At 44.6% G+C, this 19,231-nt stretch overlaps 3 protein-coding genes across 4 annotated transcripts in view; 1 reads left to right on the forward strand and 2 right to left on the reverse strand.

Moving 5' to 3' along the window:
- Positions 1 to 630, reverse strand: part of ZFYVE26 (zinc finger FYVE-type containing 26) — a 48,383-nt gene extending 47,753 nt beyond the window's left edge. The window contains exon 1 of the mRNA XM_058807866.1: positions 439 to 630. Within this exon, the coding sequence (XP_058663849.1) occupies positions 439 to 629 (191 nt within the window). The 5' untranslated portion in view covers position 630. The remainder of the gene's footprint in view (positions 1 to 438) is intronic.
- A 1,131-nt stretch (positions 631 to 1,761) lies between these two features.
- LOC131559257 (galectin-related protein A-like) lies at positions 1,762 to 5,965 on the forward strand. Of its 2 annotated transcripts, XM_058807579.1 has the most exons (5): positions 1,762 to 1,843; positions 3,633 to 3,721; positions 4,486 to 4,660; positions 5,022 to 5,205; positions 5,735 to 5,965. In XM_058807579.1, the coding sequence occupies exons 1-4, from the start codon at positions 1,820 to 1,822 to the stop codon at positions 5,163 to 5,165; spliced, it is 432 nt and encodes a 143-aa protein (XP_058663562.1). In that variant the 5' UTR covers positions 1,762 to 1,819; the 3' UTR covers positions 5,166 to 5,205; positions 5,735 to 5,965. The 2 variants fall into 2 exon arrangements, with proteins under 2 accessions (XP_058663562.1, XP_058663561.1); XM_058807578.1 differs by having other exon boundaries at positions 5,022 to 5,940.
- Positions 5,966 to 6,405: 440 nt separating this feature from the next.
- PLEK2 (pleckstrin 2) lies at positions 6,406 to 18,289 on the reverse strand. Its single transcript, XM_058807448.1, has 10 exons — positions 18,241 to 18,289; positions 16,928 to 17,041; positions 14,262 to 14,426; positions 13,171 to 13,352; positions 12,365 to 12,456; positions 11,821 to 12,008; positions 11,203 to 11,304; positions 9,778 to 9,861; positions 8,599 to 8,677; positions 6,406 to 7,430 (listed from the first exon to the last, which is right to left on the reverse strand). The coding sequence occupies exons 2-10, from the start codon at positions 16,973 to 16,975 to the stop codon at positions 7,303 to 7,305; spliced, it is 1,068 nt and encodes a 355-aa protein (XP_058663431.1). The 5' UTR covers positions 16,976 to 17,041; positions 18,241 to 18,289; the 3' UTR covers positions 6,406 to 7,302.
- Between the last annotated feature and the right edge of the window lie 942 nt (positions 18,290 to 19,231).

A 19,231-nucleotide genomic window follows, 5' to 3' on the forward strand; every position in this document is an offset into this window, starting at 1 on the left:
GTTTTAGAAATCAGGAGATTTTTCATTAGCTGGAAACAAGATAACCTTTTAAATAACTTCACCACTGATCTTGGTGGTTCCATTTCTAAACTAACCGAAGCTCAGCGTCAAAGAAACGTAATTTCAAGAGATGGTCCCTTTCCCTCGCTAAAATCTAACTAAATCAGTTCTGAAATGCTTCCAAGTAGTTTTAAGCTTGTATCAATCACCATATCAGCTACGTAAATGAACACAACTCGTTATCCCGGTGGGATGGGCAGCCTGCTAAGTTCTTGGTCAGTGATAAGACATCAAAGCTCAGACAACAGCATCACAAGACACCTCAGCACTGAAGTGCTACTTCCCTGGTTCTACCTGTCTCCCACAGCCAACACTAAGCCAATTGCTCCTCTCCACTTCACACTCAAGTCCAAGGAACCAGAGCAGTACCTCACCTACCTTACAGCCACGGGACAGGCTACCAGAGCCTGAAGAATCGCCTCCACCTTCGCGGGGCCGTCCCCGTGCCACCGGCTCAGCTGGGGCACGCAGGCCTGGGCAAGCTCCCAGTGCCCGCGCCGTACGCATTCACAGAAAAACCCGAAAAGACGCTGCAGAGAATCCACCTCTTCGTTCCCAAAAGAATGCATCTTCCCGGGACGATGGGATGACCCGGGCCGGGGTGACACACACGAGGGCGATGCCGCGCTCCCTGGCGGGGCACGGCGCGGCCCCGGCGGCGCTCGGCTCTACGGCACCGCCCCGGCACCGCCGCCCCTCCTCGCCGCCATCTTGGGCGCCGCCTCAGCTGACCGCACCGCCGGCCGGGCACGCGGGCAAGGCGCCCGCCCATTGGCCGAGCCGGGGCGGAATGTAAATAAACCGCCATGTTTGGTTGGGGCGCCTGACGCCGCCGAGAGAGCTCGGGCAGGGCAAGCCCCGCCCCCAGTAACCGCGCCCAGGCTCCGCCCCCACCTGCCGGCTCCGCCCCTTGCTGGTGCCTCGCGAGGCTTTGATTGGCTCCCGCCAGAAGCTCCGCCCCCCGTGCGGACGCCGGGGTCCGTGAGGGGGCGGGGGGCGGCTCAGGGTTGGTGCGGGCGGCTGTGGGTGCGGGTTTAATCGTAAATACACCCACACACAGCCGCGGCGATGCATGTACACGTGTGTGTGGGAGTATAGGTACTCCTTGTACAGCTGTATGACCCTGTACATACACTTCACGCTGGTACACATATACATACACACACATATATATATATACACACACCCCTCTACATATATACAAATATATATTTACGCATCTACACTGTATACAGTATATGTAGGTATATACATGGGGTATACAGACCTACATATAGGTGTACGTATAAGGCTGTAAATTGTATATAACGACATATATATGTATATATCCATATGTAGTTATGCATTTGAGAGAGGAGAGTGTCGGTATCAATAAATAAATGAACTGGGGTTTGAATGTATTACATATACAAGTATGCATATGTAGAACAGAGTATCTTACGGGTAGGTTGTGCCCCCTGGCCCGGAATGTTCACCACTCGTTTGAGATGTGCCGGCGCAGCTCCCGGTGCCGCTCCCCGGGCGTCCCCCTGGCCTCGCACAGCGCCATTTGCGAGCCTGCCCCTCACGGGATCGGCCGCTGCGGGAGTGACTCAGCTGCTGGGCTGGGTGGCGTCCAGGCAGTGTTTGGCAGAGATAAGACCCCCCCTCAACATCCTCCCTTTATTCCGGGCTTTTTGTTTGCTTTTGTCCTGACACGCAAAACAAAAACTCCTCCGGGGACTGCAGCGGCGAGGCAAGTGTAGGAGGGAGAGCGGTGATGACAGAGGAGAGGTGTGCCAAAGTAAGTGACCAAGTCAGTCCCCAGGGCTCCTGGATGGAAAATACGGGATGGGAGCTGTGCCCATGTGCATTTGCTGGGACCCACCCATAAACTCTGCAAGAAGCTTGCAGGAGTTTCTACCATTGCTTCCTACATCTTCCTGAGAGTTTCTCACCTGTACAGTTGACTAGGTGTCCACACATAAATTCGGTCACACCTCCGAATTTTCTCCAACCACGCTGGATGAGCTGTAATTCTTGAGACCATGTGGTTGTCATCTGTTCTGTTCAGTTCTGATACCCTGTGCCTTTAGTAATGGTACTTACTATGGTGAACCTCTGCACAAGCAATTTTGCTATGTGCACTTTCAGTTTGGGGTAGTATTTTGTATCTTGTCTCCAGGCAAGGAAGAAGCTTTAGTGGGACATGAGACCTCTATGAGCATGAACTTCATTTATCCTGAGATCTTTGATGGTTATTACCTGCTTTCTATTTGCTTTATCCAGTTTAAAGTATCTCCCTACAGTCAGATTCTTTACTTGACAAGCAGTTTCCTTATGTAAGACATGTCAAGTGCTTGATGCATTTCTTTTGTTACAAAGTTCAAAACATATTTGGTGGAGTCACCTGTGCAATCTTGCAAGAGTAAATTTACATCATTAACAATTAGTAGTACTGCTGTCATTTTTGAAGGTAAATTTTAAAACTATTCTTCCAATATTGACCTTGTTAGGAATTAAAGGTTTATTAATATATCTGTGAAGCTCTAAAGGTAGCTGGATGGGAATATCTAAGTGGGAAAATAAATTGTACAAGGTCATCTTAGCAGAAGACACAACTAGAATAATAAAATTAGAAAACGAGGTACAGGAAAAACAATTTTTTATCTTGAATTTGTATGCATATATTGTGCAGGTCTTCTAGCAAAACTGCCTGAATTTTTACCTTGGAACACTGGAACGATAAAGCTCTTTTTATCTCAAACAGGTTCTGTTGCGCCTTGCCTTGGAATATTATCAGTGTTACGCAAGCTGCTAATAACATTTAGTGTTTTATAGCAGCTTCTTTCTAAGTGAATCTGCACGGGGAGTGATTACATGCTGCACTGTAGTATTCTGACATTTGCATTTTAAAGCCATTTCTGAAAATGAAGCCTCAAAACATCCCTATCAATTGTTTCCAAGGTCTCTCTCTTTAATATTTCCATGTCAGCTATGGCCTGTATAAATTCCTCTTCTGACCATCAAAGCTGTTAGAGAATTGCTTGGGAAAAGCAAATGTAGCTCAGATCTTTGGGTGCAGCTTGCAACTACAGGTCTCTGTGAACAAAAGCAGATCCACCAAGAAGCCTTTTTTTGCCTCTGGAAAAGTGTGACTTTTCAAAGTGACTGCCACAAAAGGACTGGGATTGCCTGTGGGGATGTGGTCAACATGCAGTGGCTGGGCAGAATCTACACTGCTTTTACAGTGGGGGACAGAGCCTGCCTGGCCTGGTGTAAGGCCTAATGGAGCCAAGTCAGCCCACCAAAATCTGGTAGCAAATTTGAGGTGGCAGGACAGAGGAGGTTCAAGCAGAGTCTGCACCACACATCATGCTGCCACAAAGCTTCTCATCTGCTGAGCAACGGGAATGCTGTTACCCGATTTATTGCGTCATCAGAGTGCAAGAAGTACTTTGAGATGGAAATACTTTTGAGTTCTTTTGTACATATAAAAATAAACCCAAGTTATATCAGGTGATCAAAGCAGCTGTTAAAGCTGGTTTACCCAAAGCATGACCCACTGAAGCCATTTTCACTGTTCCCTGCAGGTGGAGCAATATGTTGGTGAGATTAAAGGTGGCCTGAGACCAACCATGAAGCTCACAGTCATAGGCATGGTACACTCCAAACCCAAGAGGTAGGTGAAGGGACTGCTGGGAGCTTCACCCTGATACACATGCTCCTACCTGTCTTCTAAATTCAGACACTTTCTTGGAGGTATGTGCTCTTTGAAGGAAGAAAATCAAACAAATTAACAATTTATGGCCTTATTTAACTTTCCTGCATTCAGACTAAGATTACAAGGTCAGGGAGGAGTTCACTGTTTGGCCTTTCTGACTGCCCTGACAAGATTTTCTACTCCTTCCCCTTGCCTAATGTGAGCTGGAGGGAACACAAAAGTTGCATTTCTCGTTCAGAAAGAGGTGCAATTCTCAACCTGAATCTTGGTTGTCTGTGGGGGGTTGAAATCAACACCATTTAAAAACCAGTTTAGGCACAGGAGGTGGAGGTTCATTGCTGTCTTTTATCTGGATAACAGCAACTCTGCTCGTCATTACACTGTTTTGGCATCTACAGCTATCAGCTCCACTGCTTCCACTGGTGAAGAGTATGCCATAACCTCTTTTAGGACATAAATGAGTACCTGTTGAAGGGTTTGATTTCAGTCAAGACAGAGGGAAAGCAACATCAGAAATCACTAGCATTCTACTGGACACTGGGGCAGGAAACAAAGACCAGCTGGGTCTCATCCCTTTCTCCAGCTTCTAAGCTTGTAGAAGTCCTATGTTTCAGTCTGACATGGAAACAACAGCTGTCTCTAGTCTCTATAAGCATCTGCCATGTTCACTATGCCTTTTCATATTTCTGAAAGTTCCAGTCATTTAACAGATCTTTTTTCAGCTTTTCAGTGAGCCTGGTCTGTGATCCAGTGGATGCCAACAAAGACGTTGGGCTGTTATTCACAGTTAACTTCAGTGAGAAATCCATCACTCGAAATGCACGAATTGCTGGTAAATGGGGAAGAGAAGAGAAGACTATTCCCTACTTTCCATTTACAGCAGGCGACACGTTCAAGGTAATTTTTCAGGTACTATGAATAGGTAGAGAAAAGGAGGGGAGAAAAGCTGAAGGCTGTGTATATGGCCACAAACAGCCAACCACTGACATTGCCAGGTTAACTAGTCTAGTGTGGCACAGACAGCAACAGTTCAAGCCCTGATGGGAAAGAGGCATCCCTTTCTGTAATCGCAGTTGGAGTACCCACTGGAGCTCTGCAGTATCATCTCAGGAGAGGGTAGGTTATTTATTAGGGGCATTTCAGAAGAACTGGTAGACTTTGTGCTTTGCTATCCATGACATTTAGTTCTAAGTCCATGCTGTTGAAATCAGCCCTGCTGCTGATCTCTAACACCCTTCCCTGTCCTTTTCCACTGCAGATGGAGCTCTTATGTGAACACCAGCAAATACGAGTCTTGCTTGATGGACGGCAGCTCTGCGACTTCACTCACCGCGTTCAGCCTCTGAACTTGGTGAAAGCTTTGCGGATCTCAGGGGACATCAAGCTTACCAAAGTGGCTTGAAAAAAGGAGACCAGGATATCACCAGAGGACAGAGGAAAATGTACTTTCTCTTGCCTCAGACATGTTTTGTCTTTTTCCCCTGGCTGATTCTGGGGAATGGGAACTGTATCTTTTTAATTCACTGATGTGTTTGAGATACACACTTTTTTCCCCCCATACATACTCACAGCAATTGCAGAGCTATGGCTGGTCTGAATAAATCTCAAAGCCTTTGCTGAGAAACACTTCTGGCTGAAACACTCCCAAACTGCAAGATTTATGATGTTATGCAGTATCTCACATCCTTATAGCTCCTTACTCCCTCAGGCATGCCAGGAGGCCAAGCCCAGTCCTCTGTGGTGGGTGGCTGTGGTGGGTGACCAGAACTGGGCATTATGCAGGTGGTGGGTCTGAGAAAAGAGGAGATTTTCTTATAAATGAATTAGGGAGTCTGATGGGCCCCAGCAAGGTTCACATTATCAGGAGGGAATTGCTTTTCTTGGAAGCAGTACTCAGTCAGTCACAAAAACATCTGTGCCTTCCAGCAGAGAGCAATAAATGCCTTACCTGCCTTACCCTGTCTCTTCCAGGCAGCTTTTCCAGAATTGAAAGGTTTTGACAGCTGTGGATTTCACAGTCTTCTCTGGACCAGCCCTAGGAAATGGTGTCTGCAGCTGAAACTGCACTGCCCATTCTTGTTCTTGCATATGATTAAAACTGCACCTTTGCTGGCAAACTTCTTTATGAGCTCTCTTAAGTATTTGAATGCATGCAGTGTTATTTCATTGCTGTGGCTTTTGAGGAAAATCCTAAATACATGGCTATTCTAATAAATAAAAAGCATGTATCATATTCTGCCTTTGGTGATGAAGGGACTTCTTTTTAGTACACAACTCAGAGAACAAAACATCTGTACAGAAATGAATCTGTGGATAGAGGATTATCAAATTCCTCTATGACTTCAGGGAAGATATCGAGCATGCTGCCTTTTTGAAGGCTCTGCAGAATCTGGCTGTCAGATACAGGTACTCAGATAAAACAAGAAACTTTATGAAAATAGTGTATCAGCAGGCTGATTGGGTATTTGAAGAATTTCCTACATTCCATTATATCTTCTGGTGTCTCAGTTTATATATAAATCTAAAATTATAGTGTATTAAACCATTATTTTTCATATACTCAAACTGATCTCTGAGAAAAAAACACATCTCTAAAAAGCACAGGATATTCAAATGCAGGGGGTTTTTGTTTGTTTGTTTTTTTAATATTTAATTATACCAAAGACAAGTTTAGTAGACAAATAATGGAAAAAATAATGACTTAAGATAGAAAAAGCAATAGTGAGGACTGCTACTATAGTTCTCTATCCAAATGGTGCTCCAACATAAATGGACTTACGGTAATTATCAGAAGGAAAAGTCTTGGTTTTATGGATGAGGAATTTCTTCCAATATATTCAGCACCAGAAATTATCTGGAACTTCCACTGGTCTGCTTTGATACTCAGGATCCTATTCTGATGTGGGACATTGCCAGCATAAGAGTAATCTATATGGGTGAGGAGCAAGATCTTTTGTTCTTTTCCTGTCTAACAGAGAACTAAATAGTAGAGCAGATGGATGGATGGACAGACAGACAGACAGACCCCTTGTTTGTTTTGCAATGCATATTATCCTGGAAGCTGGGCTGTGACTTAGCACAAGATTCGTGTGGTATGCCGAGAAAGGCAGCCTCAGCCACCAGCACCTTTCATGACTTAGATGTTTCAGTCTTAACTAAGTTTATGAGCCCCTTTATAAAGGGGGAAGGAGCAAGACAATTCTGCTTTAAGATAAAGCACAACCTGGATCTGTCAGACGTAGACTGAATACTTGTGCAAAAGATCCTTTTCTTCCATCTTGGAATATCTTGACGTTTCTTCGTAAAGCCCCATTTGTCTGTGTCCACCTGTTTTGGTCTCTTTCTTGGATGGTAAATTCAAGGGGAGGAAATTATGGGTCTACATGATTTGGTCTGCATGGTCTCCTAGGACCTGGTAGGTGTTATGGTGATTCAAATAATGAACATTGACTATCAAGGGAAAAACAATACTCCTGGACAACATGAGCAGGAAGTTTGTCATAAATGTGGTTTGTCATTTGGCATGGAGTCCACATTGCTCATGTCAGCGGCTTGATTGCCTCAATCCACTGCACTCGCTCTGCCTTGGAGCTGGCCTGGATGTAATAATGAATGTCATTTTTGGTGATGATTTTGAAAAGGTTGCCTTGCACATTGCCTTTCACTCCTGCAGAGAAAAAAAACCCCAACATGTCAGGAGGGTGCACAGAGAAAATCTTTCTGGCAGATATGAAGCTTCATAAGAATTTGAATTACATAAATTAGGGAATCAAATCTTTCCTTTTTGTTATGGATAAGACATCTAAAGCTTTTGTGTCTTTGATGTCCTTCTTCAAAACCCCTGGAAGTGTTCAAGGCCAGGTTGGATAGGGCTTTGAGCAAACAGGTTAAGTTGAAGTTGACCCTGTCTGTGGCAGGGAGATTGAAACTAAATGATCTTTGGGGCCCCTTCTAACCCAAACATTTGTTGATTCTGTGATTCTATGAAAATGTAGTATAGAAAATCTTGCCACAGATTGTATGAACTACTGTGCACTCTACAACATATCTAAAATAGTCTCTGTTTAGGTGGAGACTATTACTTGAGTTATACACTGAATGAATAATGAACCCCTACCATTTTGCATGGTAGATTGGATTTTCTCCTGCCCATAGCTGGATTCCTTTTAGCAAGGAGCTCTATTGTTCATCATGTGCCCCTGCCCCCTAGACCAAGGCTTTTTCAGACCTTCTCTTTAGAAAGATGTTCTGTCCTTGATATCTACACATTGTGCTTACTGTCATAAAATAAATTGCTTTAATAGCAGAAACACTTATCTATGAGGCTGAGGCTCTGGACAAATGCCTGAGCTAAGCCTACACTCCAGCAGAACTGGTTTTTTATTGCTTTCTTTATGTGTCCCCTACATTTGGGTTCTAGCAGGTCAGAAAGGAAAAGGTAATAGCGTAAGTTGAGAGGACACAGAAATGGATGGCACCAGAAGATGCCTCAAGACTTCGAGTTAACACCCAAAAAGAAAGTGGTTTCTCTTTGTCTGTTAACTCTGGAACATTAATCAGTCTTAGGACTGTCTCAGAGGTCATATGACTAAGAAAAGCCCATATAAAGAGAACACCCAAGATATGTAGAAATGACACTAAAAAAAAAGTCCCCTTTGCTTTACACAACCCAGCAGTACAGGGACTTGTGACATGCCTCTTCCCTTGCTTGCAAAGGGAAATGGAAAGTCAGCCCACCTGTGCATACGAGCAGCCATATATACAAACCCATACCCAAAGACTGTGTTGCTACAGCATACATATAAATGTGTGACATTTCAGAGGCTTGTGCTCACCTGCTGGGACTCCATTGTCCTCCAGAGCTGAGACAAGACAGCCACGAAGAGAGAATCCACCTACTGGCTTGTTATCTTCCTGCAAAGAAAAAGGAAAAAAGGCATAGCTGGAAAACATAATTTCCCAGAGCACATGCATCACTTTTATGAAGTTGGAGACATAATAGCAGTTTGGTTTTTCCAGGCATGAAACACCTATGTCACAAGAGAAATCAATTAGAACATGTAGTTAAAGGCATTACTATATTTTTTCAGTCCCAGATGTTTCCCTAATGTAGCTGGGCATGGTGTACATCCATTAAAAGCACAAATGTAGGCAATCACACTTCAAATGTACGTATGGTTTTATCAATAACAACATACTGAATTATATATATTTCTGTAAGTATTTAGCTTGCTGCTTTGCACTGAGACTGTATGGGAAAAATCTGGTTCTTTTCCCTAGTTGGCTGGCATCTTGTTTCTTGCCTGCAGGTTCTGCAGTTTCAGCTTATAGCCTTACAAGGATAATTTGCAGTGAAAAAAATCCCCAAAACCCATGTAGGAACAGGAAACAAAAAATGAACTGGCTCCATAAACTCTTTTCACTGATATGTCATTTCTATTCACTTTAAAAGTCACATAAAGCATTTCTATATATGTGCTTCTTGCAATCCTGTTTGGCTTTTTGGTACCCTAAGTATCTGAGTTGCTCACATTGATTATTACATTCATGAACATAAATTCTACTTTTCATGAGAAAGTTTAAAAATGAGTAGTAGAAATTCTATACATACTTTGGCATTAAGAAGACCCTATTCAGTGCTGGAATAAGGTTGTAAAAAATCTCAGACCCAGTATGATCCTCAAACAGTAGGATTTCAGCCCAGAAAGATCACAACCCAGGAAGAAAGCCTGCAGGACCATGGTCCCAGAGCGCGAAGGTGCAGCAAGAGAGCAATCCCAAGAACAGGAAGCTGCTGCCCAGCTAAGGAAAAGGAATCTCACTGGGAAAAAGGACAGAAAATGCAGGGCTACAAAGTCCTACAAGGACAACCTCCTAGGGTGAGGCCAGAGAAATCTAATTCCTGGAAACAGATAGAGGAACCCAGAGTGGCAGAAACATTTACAGTGTAACTGTGTCTTCACTAAAATGTTTCTAAAAGGATTTCTGGGGATGGTAACTTCCCACTCACGTACCTTGGTGGGATCATAGTAGTGCAAAAAAGCAGGATCAGCTCTCAAAACAAATTTTCTCACCTTCCAGTTTTTCCTCTTGTGCCCCTGCAAAATGGAAGAATTAAAATTACTACCTTGTGAAATGACCGTTTTCCGACAAGCTGAAGGGGAGACATAAATACCAAAACAAGAGGGTTTGGACCCAACAGAGAAAAATATTTCCTAACATCTTGGTAATTCCCATGACCTTCTGCTTATGTTTCTTCTTCATATATTCTCCTTCATCTCTTCCTTCCCTGTGCTGAGAACTAATAAAGCAGAGTGACAGGAACAAATGGTTATATCCCTCATTCCTCCTTTTCATTTCAGATTACATATGGGTTTCAGATTAAGACCCCATGCTGTGTGACCCAAAGGGGTTATGTCAGGTCCTTTTGCAGCTCGTTACTCTTTCACCACAGCCCTGTCACTGCTGCCAGGCCTGTGCCAGGCCCTGGGGGCATTCCCTCTCCTGGAGGTTTGGTGCTGGGATCAGGGCCAGCCCGGGGCTGGGGCTGCTGGGGGCTGTCCCTGGCTGCTGCTGCCCATGGGCAGGGGCTCCTGGGCAGCTCTCGTGTCCTGTGCTGCTGGAGACTGCCCTGCCAGCCTGTGGGGATCCTGCAGCACCCTGCCAACCCTCATGGAGCCCTGGCAGCTGAAGGAGGGAGGGTTGGCTTGGGAAGCAGCTGGTCATCCAGTTTGCACAACGTTAAGGGTGGGGCTCTGGGTACAAGGCTTCCGAGTAAGAGTGGGGCCATGCAGTGCAGGTAGGATTCCTTCTGCAAGTGGCTGTGTTATGCTTTGAAAGAGTGATTTACCCTCATCTTGTTCACAGCAAGTGTTGGAAACTACATTTTGCAGACCAAGGGTCAGATCTTGGAAACAGTTATTACCAGCAGGTACTTGTGCCCAAAAACATGTTTCACCACCACCAAAGCACCCATGTGTACATGATGATTGCCCACAGGCAAATGTCCACTTCATACAAAGGTCAAGCTACTCAGCTTTGAAATTTGTCTGTGGCCAACAACACATCCTCACTATTGACACCACCTGGATGGGATAGGTTAAACCAAAGCACTGGTGGCTCTGCTTGGAAGTGGATGTAACACCTCTGGTAGGATTTGGAGTTTGTGTGGTACTTCTGGTTTTGATGCTGTTTTGTACCTTTCAGTATATGCTCAATATGTACAGAATATCCAATTAATCCTGCCTGAGCAAGTTCCATAGTTCACTTCTTTATAACTGGATACTCTTAACTGCAAGATCTCAAGTACTGACAGGCACATTAGTTCTGCTGAGCACATCTGTCCAGCCATCATTGTACAAGTCACATTTACTCTCTAAGAAACCCTAAGAGCTGTACTGTTCCTTGTGTTCTGGGGCAGGTTCCAAGACTATGCTTACCTGTTTCACTAAGAATCCTTGCTTCACAATTGTGCCACTTAATTCAGAGATGTTGAAATGGACCTCTTCCTTGGAACTAGTACTTTTCTTACTGCTCTCAGCCTGAAAATAGGGAAAAGACAGTTCCACTTTTGTTTTTAACCTAAACAGACTTTTAAGTAGAAAATTCTGCATTTTATTTTCCTTAGCTATTTTCAGCTTATATTTCCTGAGTGAATTCTCCTCCATAGCTCTGCTGCTCAGCCTTGTAGGACCAAGATCCACAGGCAACAAATTACTGTTGTACATCTATACATGCTGGGTATAAGTGCTGTGGCCTTGAGCTGTAGCACAACTACAGCACTGCCTGCAATGCCCGCAGACACAGCACTGCACTCCAGGGACACATCTCTTTTAATGCCCAATTATGTAATTTGTAGATCCCTCCGCATCCATGTAGCTATTTGGCTCCAGCAAAAGTGCCAGTGTTAGTACTACTAAAAGACTAGAGCTGCTCCTTCTGCAGATTTACTTTCTGAGCCTGCACATTTGCCTTTGGTTGCATGCTGTGCACCTGTACCCCAAACCAAGTGTGTGACGAGGGAGAGGAGGTGCCCGTGTGGGAGCTGCATCACTCACAAACATGTACAGAGCGGTGGAGTCATCGAGGAACTGCTCAGAGGGGTCACTGGAGCGTGTGGCCTCGGTGCTGCGAACTCCCACGGGCCTGAGGAAATTCTCATCCATCAGCATGGATGCCAAGGTGACGGCCTCGAATCGTGACACAGCAAAGGTGTTGGAGATGAGCCAGTCCACCAGGGCAGAACCTGCAGGAAGAAAGGCAGCTCTCATACCTAGACAGTATGCTCTTCTGAGGGTAGGCAGATGGTCTCCTGCCACACAGGCTTTCACTTCACTGCAGAAACATTTTGGCACCATCCCAAAGATTGTCAGAGAAGTGCAAAGTTGGCCAAAAGTCTGGGGTTCTAAGTATGCTTCCATACATCCAAAGAGCAAGAGAGAAAGGTGTTGGAGAGCTTGGCTGCACTGCCAGGTTCCGCTGGGCCAGAGCTTATCCCACTATGAAGGCAGTACAGTAGCTCCCTTGTCCCTGCAATGTGGCATAACAGATGTGAGGTGGCTCTGATATATAATGAGGTGGCTCTTTGCCTGCCAGATGTACCTGTGAAGGTCTCTTTGTATCTGTTGCCTTGATCCAAATTGCGGGTCAGCTTAATTCCAGTGCTGCTGTCATACATTCTCTCCACTATATTGCTGCAAATGAGAGCACAGCACAACATCAGCAGATGAAAAAGACAGGCAGAAATAGCTGTATACTTTCTGTCAGTGCCAGGGGTGTCCTCATGATTGCCCACATAAAGATGGGAGGTATTCTAGGTACTCCCCCAGAAGCACTGTCCTAAGTACATTCCAGGAAAACTTTATTCTCCCAATGGCAGCACTAAACAAGATGCCTCACAAAGAACCTTTCAATTCAGAGGACTTCAAACTGATCCATAGTCAGCCCGATTTACCTGTTCAACACAAATCAAATTAACGTAAGACTTCTGTTTCTTAATCAGTGTCCATTTCTTTAAGTGTCCTCTTGTTTAAGATGGGGCACTCTAAAGTCCTAGTCTGGATTCCAGATACCAGCTTTGAAAACTCAGCAGGGCACAAAGCCACCACGTGGTGCTTCCCTGATGTTACATCCTTTGAGGTAGTACATCTCTCCAGGGAGAACATTTGCAGCTGACCAGGAAGGTCTTCAAGCCAGCAGTGAGGTACCTGTGCTCCCACATACTCCCAAAAGATGATGGCCAGGAAAAAGCACATTCCCTGTGCAAACCTAGGGCAGCAGTTCAGGGGTTCATGGCCACACAGGAGCGGATCTGTGCAGAAAGGAGCTTCCCTTGGCCCTCCCCGTCCATCAACTCAGGCACTTTGCACACCACAGCAACAACAGAAGGAGAAATCATATACACTTACTGGAGGCTGATATTTTCTAGCAGTTTGAAAGAGTTCTTCATTCTTTGAAGTTCTTGTACCTGTACTGGATGACCAGCATGAATAGCTCCAGTGATGTCCAGAGCCCAAGAGTCACGTTCCTCCCTGGAGCAACATTCAAGGAAATAGTCTGTATTGGTTTTTGTCTTTAGTTTGATGAGTAGCTGTGGAGAAAGAAGGACAAAGCAATAACATCATTTAGCTATTTTGCTCCTCTTGCAATTTGCTTTTTTTAGCATTGGCCCAAGTGACACAAGTAGTCTGACAGTGCATCCCACCTGAGCAGTTCAGAGCAATTCTTGTTCAGAAGGATGGTGGGCACAAATCTGGGTTGTTTTTGGTGGGTTTTTTGTTGTTGTTTGTTTGTTGTTTGTGGGAGTTTTCTGTTTGGTGAGGGTTTTTTTGTTTTGTTTTGGGGTTTTTTGTGGGTTTTTTGGCTCTTCTATCCCACTCAAATCCCTGGGTTTTCAGTTATAGACATGTTTTACATGGATGGATCTCCTGGAGAAAAGAGCAGACCACACAGATACCCCACATACATGAAATATGCATTGCTGCTACCTATAGGAGAGCAGAAAAACACAGGAGGAACGTTTTCTTCCAGAGTCTTCTTGCTGAAAACTATCTACAGCAGCAATATCCCATTGCTGAAGGAAAAAGGAGTCGATCTGGCTGCCTGGGAGCACCCCATGGATACCCAGGCTTTAAGGCAACTACCACAGGTGATATTCCCTTTTTTCCCCACCCTCCTCAGGTTCTATTGGGGTGTTCATGTCCTCTCTCCACACACTGTTGGGCTGATGCACTTACATTTTTTTCTCCTCACTATGTGTACAGGAGAAGTGGTTGGGGTTGTGTTTTTATTAATAGCTGACTCACATTTGGGCACACACTGAGGGAGTTCAGTGCTTGTCCTGGTTACACTGCCAGTGGCAGCTTGCTTTTGGCTGGGCCTAATTCTGGAAGCACCCCAGTGGTATGGTTGAAGTAGTGGAAGCCAGGAGGAGAGGAAAAGATAGGAAGAAGTTAGAACATGAGTGACATAGAGAAGAGATACATTTTTCCAGTCATACCGGTCTGTTCTCATATTCCAGGCATGGACAAGTGATAGTGCAGCCATCCAGAAGGATCCTGCCCTTTGGAGAAGGCTCCTTCTTGCCTCCTTCAATTTTGTAATACAGCAGCTTATCCTGGAGCAGAACGAACCATCTCACTTTCCAGTTCCGAACAACGTGTCCCTGCAGGGGGAGAAATCCACATAACTGATTGTACCACTGAGAAATGGCCACATTTTCTTCTTGGCTTCTTGTATTAAATAAAAGCACAAGAAGTCATTGTGAGTCCTGTTCTCCCTGAAATACACATTTTAAGTAACAAAATAGCACAGCTCCATCACCATAAAATCACAGAGGGATAGAAAAGTGCTGTGCTCTTTCTTCAGCCTGGAGAACTTTGCTGGCACAAATTGTTTCTTGTAAAAGCTCACAGGAATTATCCCAAAGAGCTGATGTAGGTTCTCACCTGTCTGCTGACAGCACAGGCTAAATCCAAAATGTGTGAGGGCTCTTGGCAACCAGCTCCTCCTCTCTGGTTACCTTGAGTGCTGTCTTTTTCATTTTGATGTGGTTCGAGGTGCCAAGTGGTTTTGCAAGAGCTTTGCTGGGTGAATTGGCTTTTCCTCACATCTCCCCCTTACTGATAATGAGAAATTTCAACCCCATCTGTCTCCAACTTCCTGGGCTAAAACATTCCCTGTGCTACTGGTTCCTGTAAAGGAAATATGCTTTTTGATGACAAAAGACTGAATGAAGGCTGCTGTTGAATGCCTCATGGATTATATAATACAGACAAATCCTCCTATTTTTCCTCTGTAAACAGCCCCCAGCTCTCTTTATTCTGGTTAAAGGACAGCAAAGCCAGTGAGGGCTGGCACTGGCAGGCTTAGTCCTGTCTGATGGTGTCTGGTCCAGCTTGGCTGTGCAAGAAGCTGACTTGTGTTTCTACAGGGGATGGAGTGTGACAGCCAGCAGGCAAAGCAGGGGGTAAAGGAAGCTCTGACACCTGGGATAGGGTGGGCATAGCTAGAAGAAAGAAACATGTAAGGTCCAGTTATGGCATGAATCAAAGCTCATTAGCTCTCTGTAAATAAAGGGGAAACCCAGCAATCTCCAAGTAAAGGTGGAGTAACAAGTCTCTAAAATCCAGGGCACTGTAGATCCAATGTTTTCTAGTCTATACTAAATACAATTTATCTATCTCAGGTTTGTTCTCTCCTTCCCTTTGTGTTCCTCAGGTTTGTTTTTTTTTTTCACCTGTTGTAAAGTTACTTGGTCATATTTCCTGTATGTTCTTTGCTATGGCTCTATTCTTTGCTTCTGGAAAATGTTGTCTGTTCTCAGGAGGTTGCCTTACCTTTTAAAATTTATCTTTACCTAATTCCACACATTCACTTTATATTTATAGTGCATTACAGTACATAATTCTGCCATTTATAATGCATTTCGATAATCTCCTTGCTTCTGTTCTCTTCTTATGAAAGCCCTGTTTTCATTACCTGATCCCATCCCTTCCTTTCTCCTTTTTTCTCTGTGGATCCCTGTTTCCTTTGTCCCTCTGCTTTAGTTGTCCCCTTTGTGCTCTCCTTCCTGCCAAGCTGTGTATTTGGGTGATGTTGTACAGACTGGCAGTCACAGCTCTGTGTGCTGCCAATCGCCTATTCCTCTCACTCACTTGGTGCCTCGGCTTCCCATTTGAATTCAGCAGCCACTTAAGAGCCAGAGCTGTAGCCCAGAGAGGAGATGGGCAGCTGGGATGCTCTGCCCTTGCTGCAGAAGGCAGGATGGAGAATAGCCCCTTTTCCACACAGAACTTCACTTGGCCAGTGTCTGGCCAGGAACCCTGCCAGGAAAACTCCTGACCAGGATTACCTTCATGTTAGCACCAGAAACATTGCCACGTACTGCACAAAAGCATTTCCCTAGGCGTGGCAAAGCTTTGAACAAACCTCTCAATCACATTTTCTTCTATGAAATCAAGGACCATATTAATCATTGAGACAGGTTCTTGGTACTAAAAGCAGTTTATGCCCCTTGCTAAATTGCCTCCTTGTGTTCCAGCAATGATTGACTCGGTCCTACAGGGAGAAGTATTGGGAAGGTTGAAATCTTTCAGCTCTTTTCACCACATTTTGACTAGAATTTTCTAACAGCACTGCTTGAGGAGAACGGGAAAAATAAGTTATTTCAAAAGTTTGCATTGCTTTGATCCCCTTCAAAAAGGGGATCCAAAAAAAGGGGTCGTTTCTCCATTCTCTTCCATGAAATGGGAAGCTCTGCACGGACACGTCACTGAAGAAGGCACAAGCTATTCTAACCCACCCAAAACTTCTCCTTCTCTCCATCCTGCCATGGTGGTCCCCCTGCTGCCGCGGGTGCTCCCTGAGCACAGAGGTGTGTGAGGTGCAGCCGTACTGGCTTTCCAACACCTGAGGCATCAATCCTGATGGCTAATTCACTTTCCTCTGCAGAAATGCCAGCACAGGGAAGCTTGCGGGGGGGTAGGGGACAGCCGCGGGTCACGCAGCTCCCCTGGGAGGCACCTGCACAAGGCTGGAGGAGCTCCTTTCCCAGGAGCAGCGGCAGGAGCCCCCGACCCAGCGCCCCGCGGGCTCGCCCCGCTCCCTGCTCAGGAGCTGCTTCATGTCGGAGCGGAGCCGCCCGGAGGGGAACAGAGCACTCACCCGTTTGACCAGGAAGCCCTCCTTCAGCACTCCAGCTTCTTCCTCCATCGTGGCCGGCAGGGAACGGAGCAGAGCCCCCGCCGAGAATCGCCTGAGCCCTGGCAGCCTGTCCCTCTGCACAGGATTTGTTTAAGAAAGCTCATTTTTCTTTGCTCCCCTCCTCCAATGTGACGCACTCTCCCTCTCCTGGTTTTTTCCCTCCCTCCCTACCTGTGAGATATTAGTTAAACAGCGAGCTGGCTCTGATGTTTTACCTGCCCTCGGGGAAGTAAAACAAAGGGATGTCTAAAAGGGATTTTGAAAGAATTTCACTGAATTTAGTAAAGCAAAAAATCACCACCGAGCGAGCTGGCCAAAATAAACAGGTAAAAAATGACAAATCAGATATTGCATGGGAGGGGGAAGCAGAATTTTAAAACCGCATTCCTCAAAACTTCAGACTAAACAACTACCACCTAAAATTTCTCATCTAACAAACCCATCTCTCAGTTCTACAGATTAGCACAACTTGTAAGTGTAACATTCAGGATATTATGATTACAAGGAGACTTTCACAAATCTTACAGTAACTTTTTGCTGAAAATTTATTTTCCCAAAGAAGCTCCAAAAGCACCTAAGAGTCCACTCTACTTTCAGTGACCCCTTCGTATGTAAACCAAGATTCTCAACCTAATATTCTAAATCTCTACATAAGCAGGCTTCCAGTAAAGCAGCCTGATCCTTGAACACTGCAGTGACCTCTTGTACCTCCTGAATGCCTTGAAACAGACTGCCTTTTGTGTCTAAAGGCAATCTCAGATGTTTATTGTATTTCTGAAGACTTTAGCCACTGTGACAAATCTGTTTAATATGAAGTAATATTTCAGAGAGTGCTACTGTTCTGAAATAACAGCCTTTGCTGTACTGTCAGCATTCCATGACTCTCACTAAAATTAAGGTGATGAATGTGGGCAGAGCTGTGGGCTGTGATAAGAAATACAAGGTAGAGTATAGCAAATAAACAAAAGCACTCGTTGCTATGTTAAGAGTCCGGAGGTCAAGTAAGACTAAGTGACTCCAATATCAAGGGGCACGCTTTCATGCACTATGGAAAAGGAACAAACAAGTTATTTCTTTATACATTTTTATAACTTCTAGCTAGGAATAGCAAGACGCTGAAGATTTGAAACCAAAATTGTGCTGGAGACAACCCAGAGAAGAGTCCTGCAGAGGCCATAAGAATACAATGGGTGACTAAACACTGCTGGAAGTTAGAAAATTGATTCTATATAAAGAGAAAACATGCTGGCTGAGATTTCAAAAGCAGAAGTTACCTGTGTAGCTCCTACTGTACCCCTTTTGACTCTTGGGAAAAGGCAGGCAGCTACCAGGCAACGGGCTCAGTAAGTCATATCCCAGTGTTTGCTCTTCAGTCCACCTAAAGTACAGTAACAGAACACTTGGAAAAGTACTTTGTGCTGCTGGTATATAATATTTTCAAAGTTATCAATGGAAAATTTTGTAGTTTTAAAAAATATAACTGTAGCCTTAAATAAAGAAAGAAATTAACCAAACAAAATGTTTTTTGTTAATTGAAAAAATAATCTCCATCTCTGTAATATATATATATATTTGTAGATAAAAGATGTATTCAGAAACAGAATCTTGGAGGAAAAAAACCCTGATAAAGCCAGAAAAAAAAAAAAAAAATCAGCTCACCATGTTTTGTGCATCAGAATTACACTGGAAGGGAAAAAACCCCCAAAAACTCAAGTCCAGGTTCACAAGAGACATTACTGCTGCATGCATTTCCTGGACATGCACTCTTTATATAACCAGCTTCAAGAATACAGTGTTCCACAGTTTGGTATTTGAGGTTTGACTTCACATTGTTCAGCTTGTTACTGCAGGCAATTTAGTCAAGGTGCTATTTCATGCTAGGGAGGACAGGTAGAAGCTTGCAGGGGGCTCTGGCTCAGACAGTGATCTCAGAATTGCTCCATAAGCAGTCCTCACTGAAGATCTGACAAGCTCCTTTTCTCCAGCATGCAGACCACCCACAACCCGGCAGACAGATCTTGGCAAAATTAACTTTAGCAACAAAGAATTCTATTGTCAAACTGCTGGTGAAAGGTGAAACAAACCTTGATTCAGCTGGTCATTAAATAACAGGTTTTCTATCAACTACTTATATAGAGCCTTCACTTCCTTCAATACTTCGACTCAAAAGTATTTCTTCAGTACTTTGGATATTTATGATAGACACACCCCTTCCTCTCTGTCTCATTCCGTAGTTAATCAAGGTTGAAAAACTGCCCCTGTACT

Source organism: Ammospiza caudacuta, chromosome 6, assembly GCF_027887145.1.
Source record: "Ammospiza caudacuta isolate bAmmCau1 chromosome 6, bAmmCau1.pri, whole genome shotgun sequence".
In the NCBI taxonomy this organism is placed as follows: Eukaryota; Metazoa; Chordata; class Aves; order Passeriformes; family Passerellidae; genus Ammospiza; species Ammospiza caudacuta.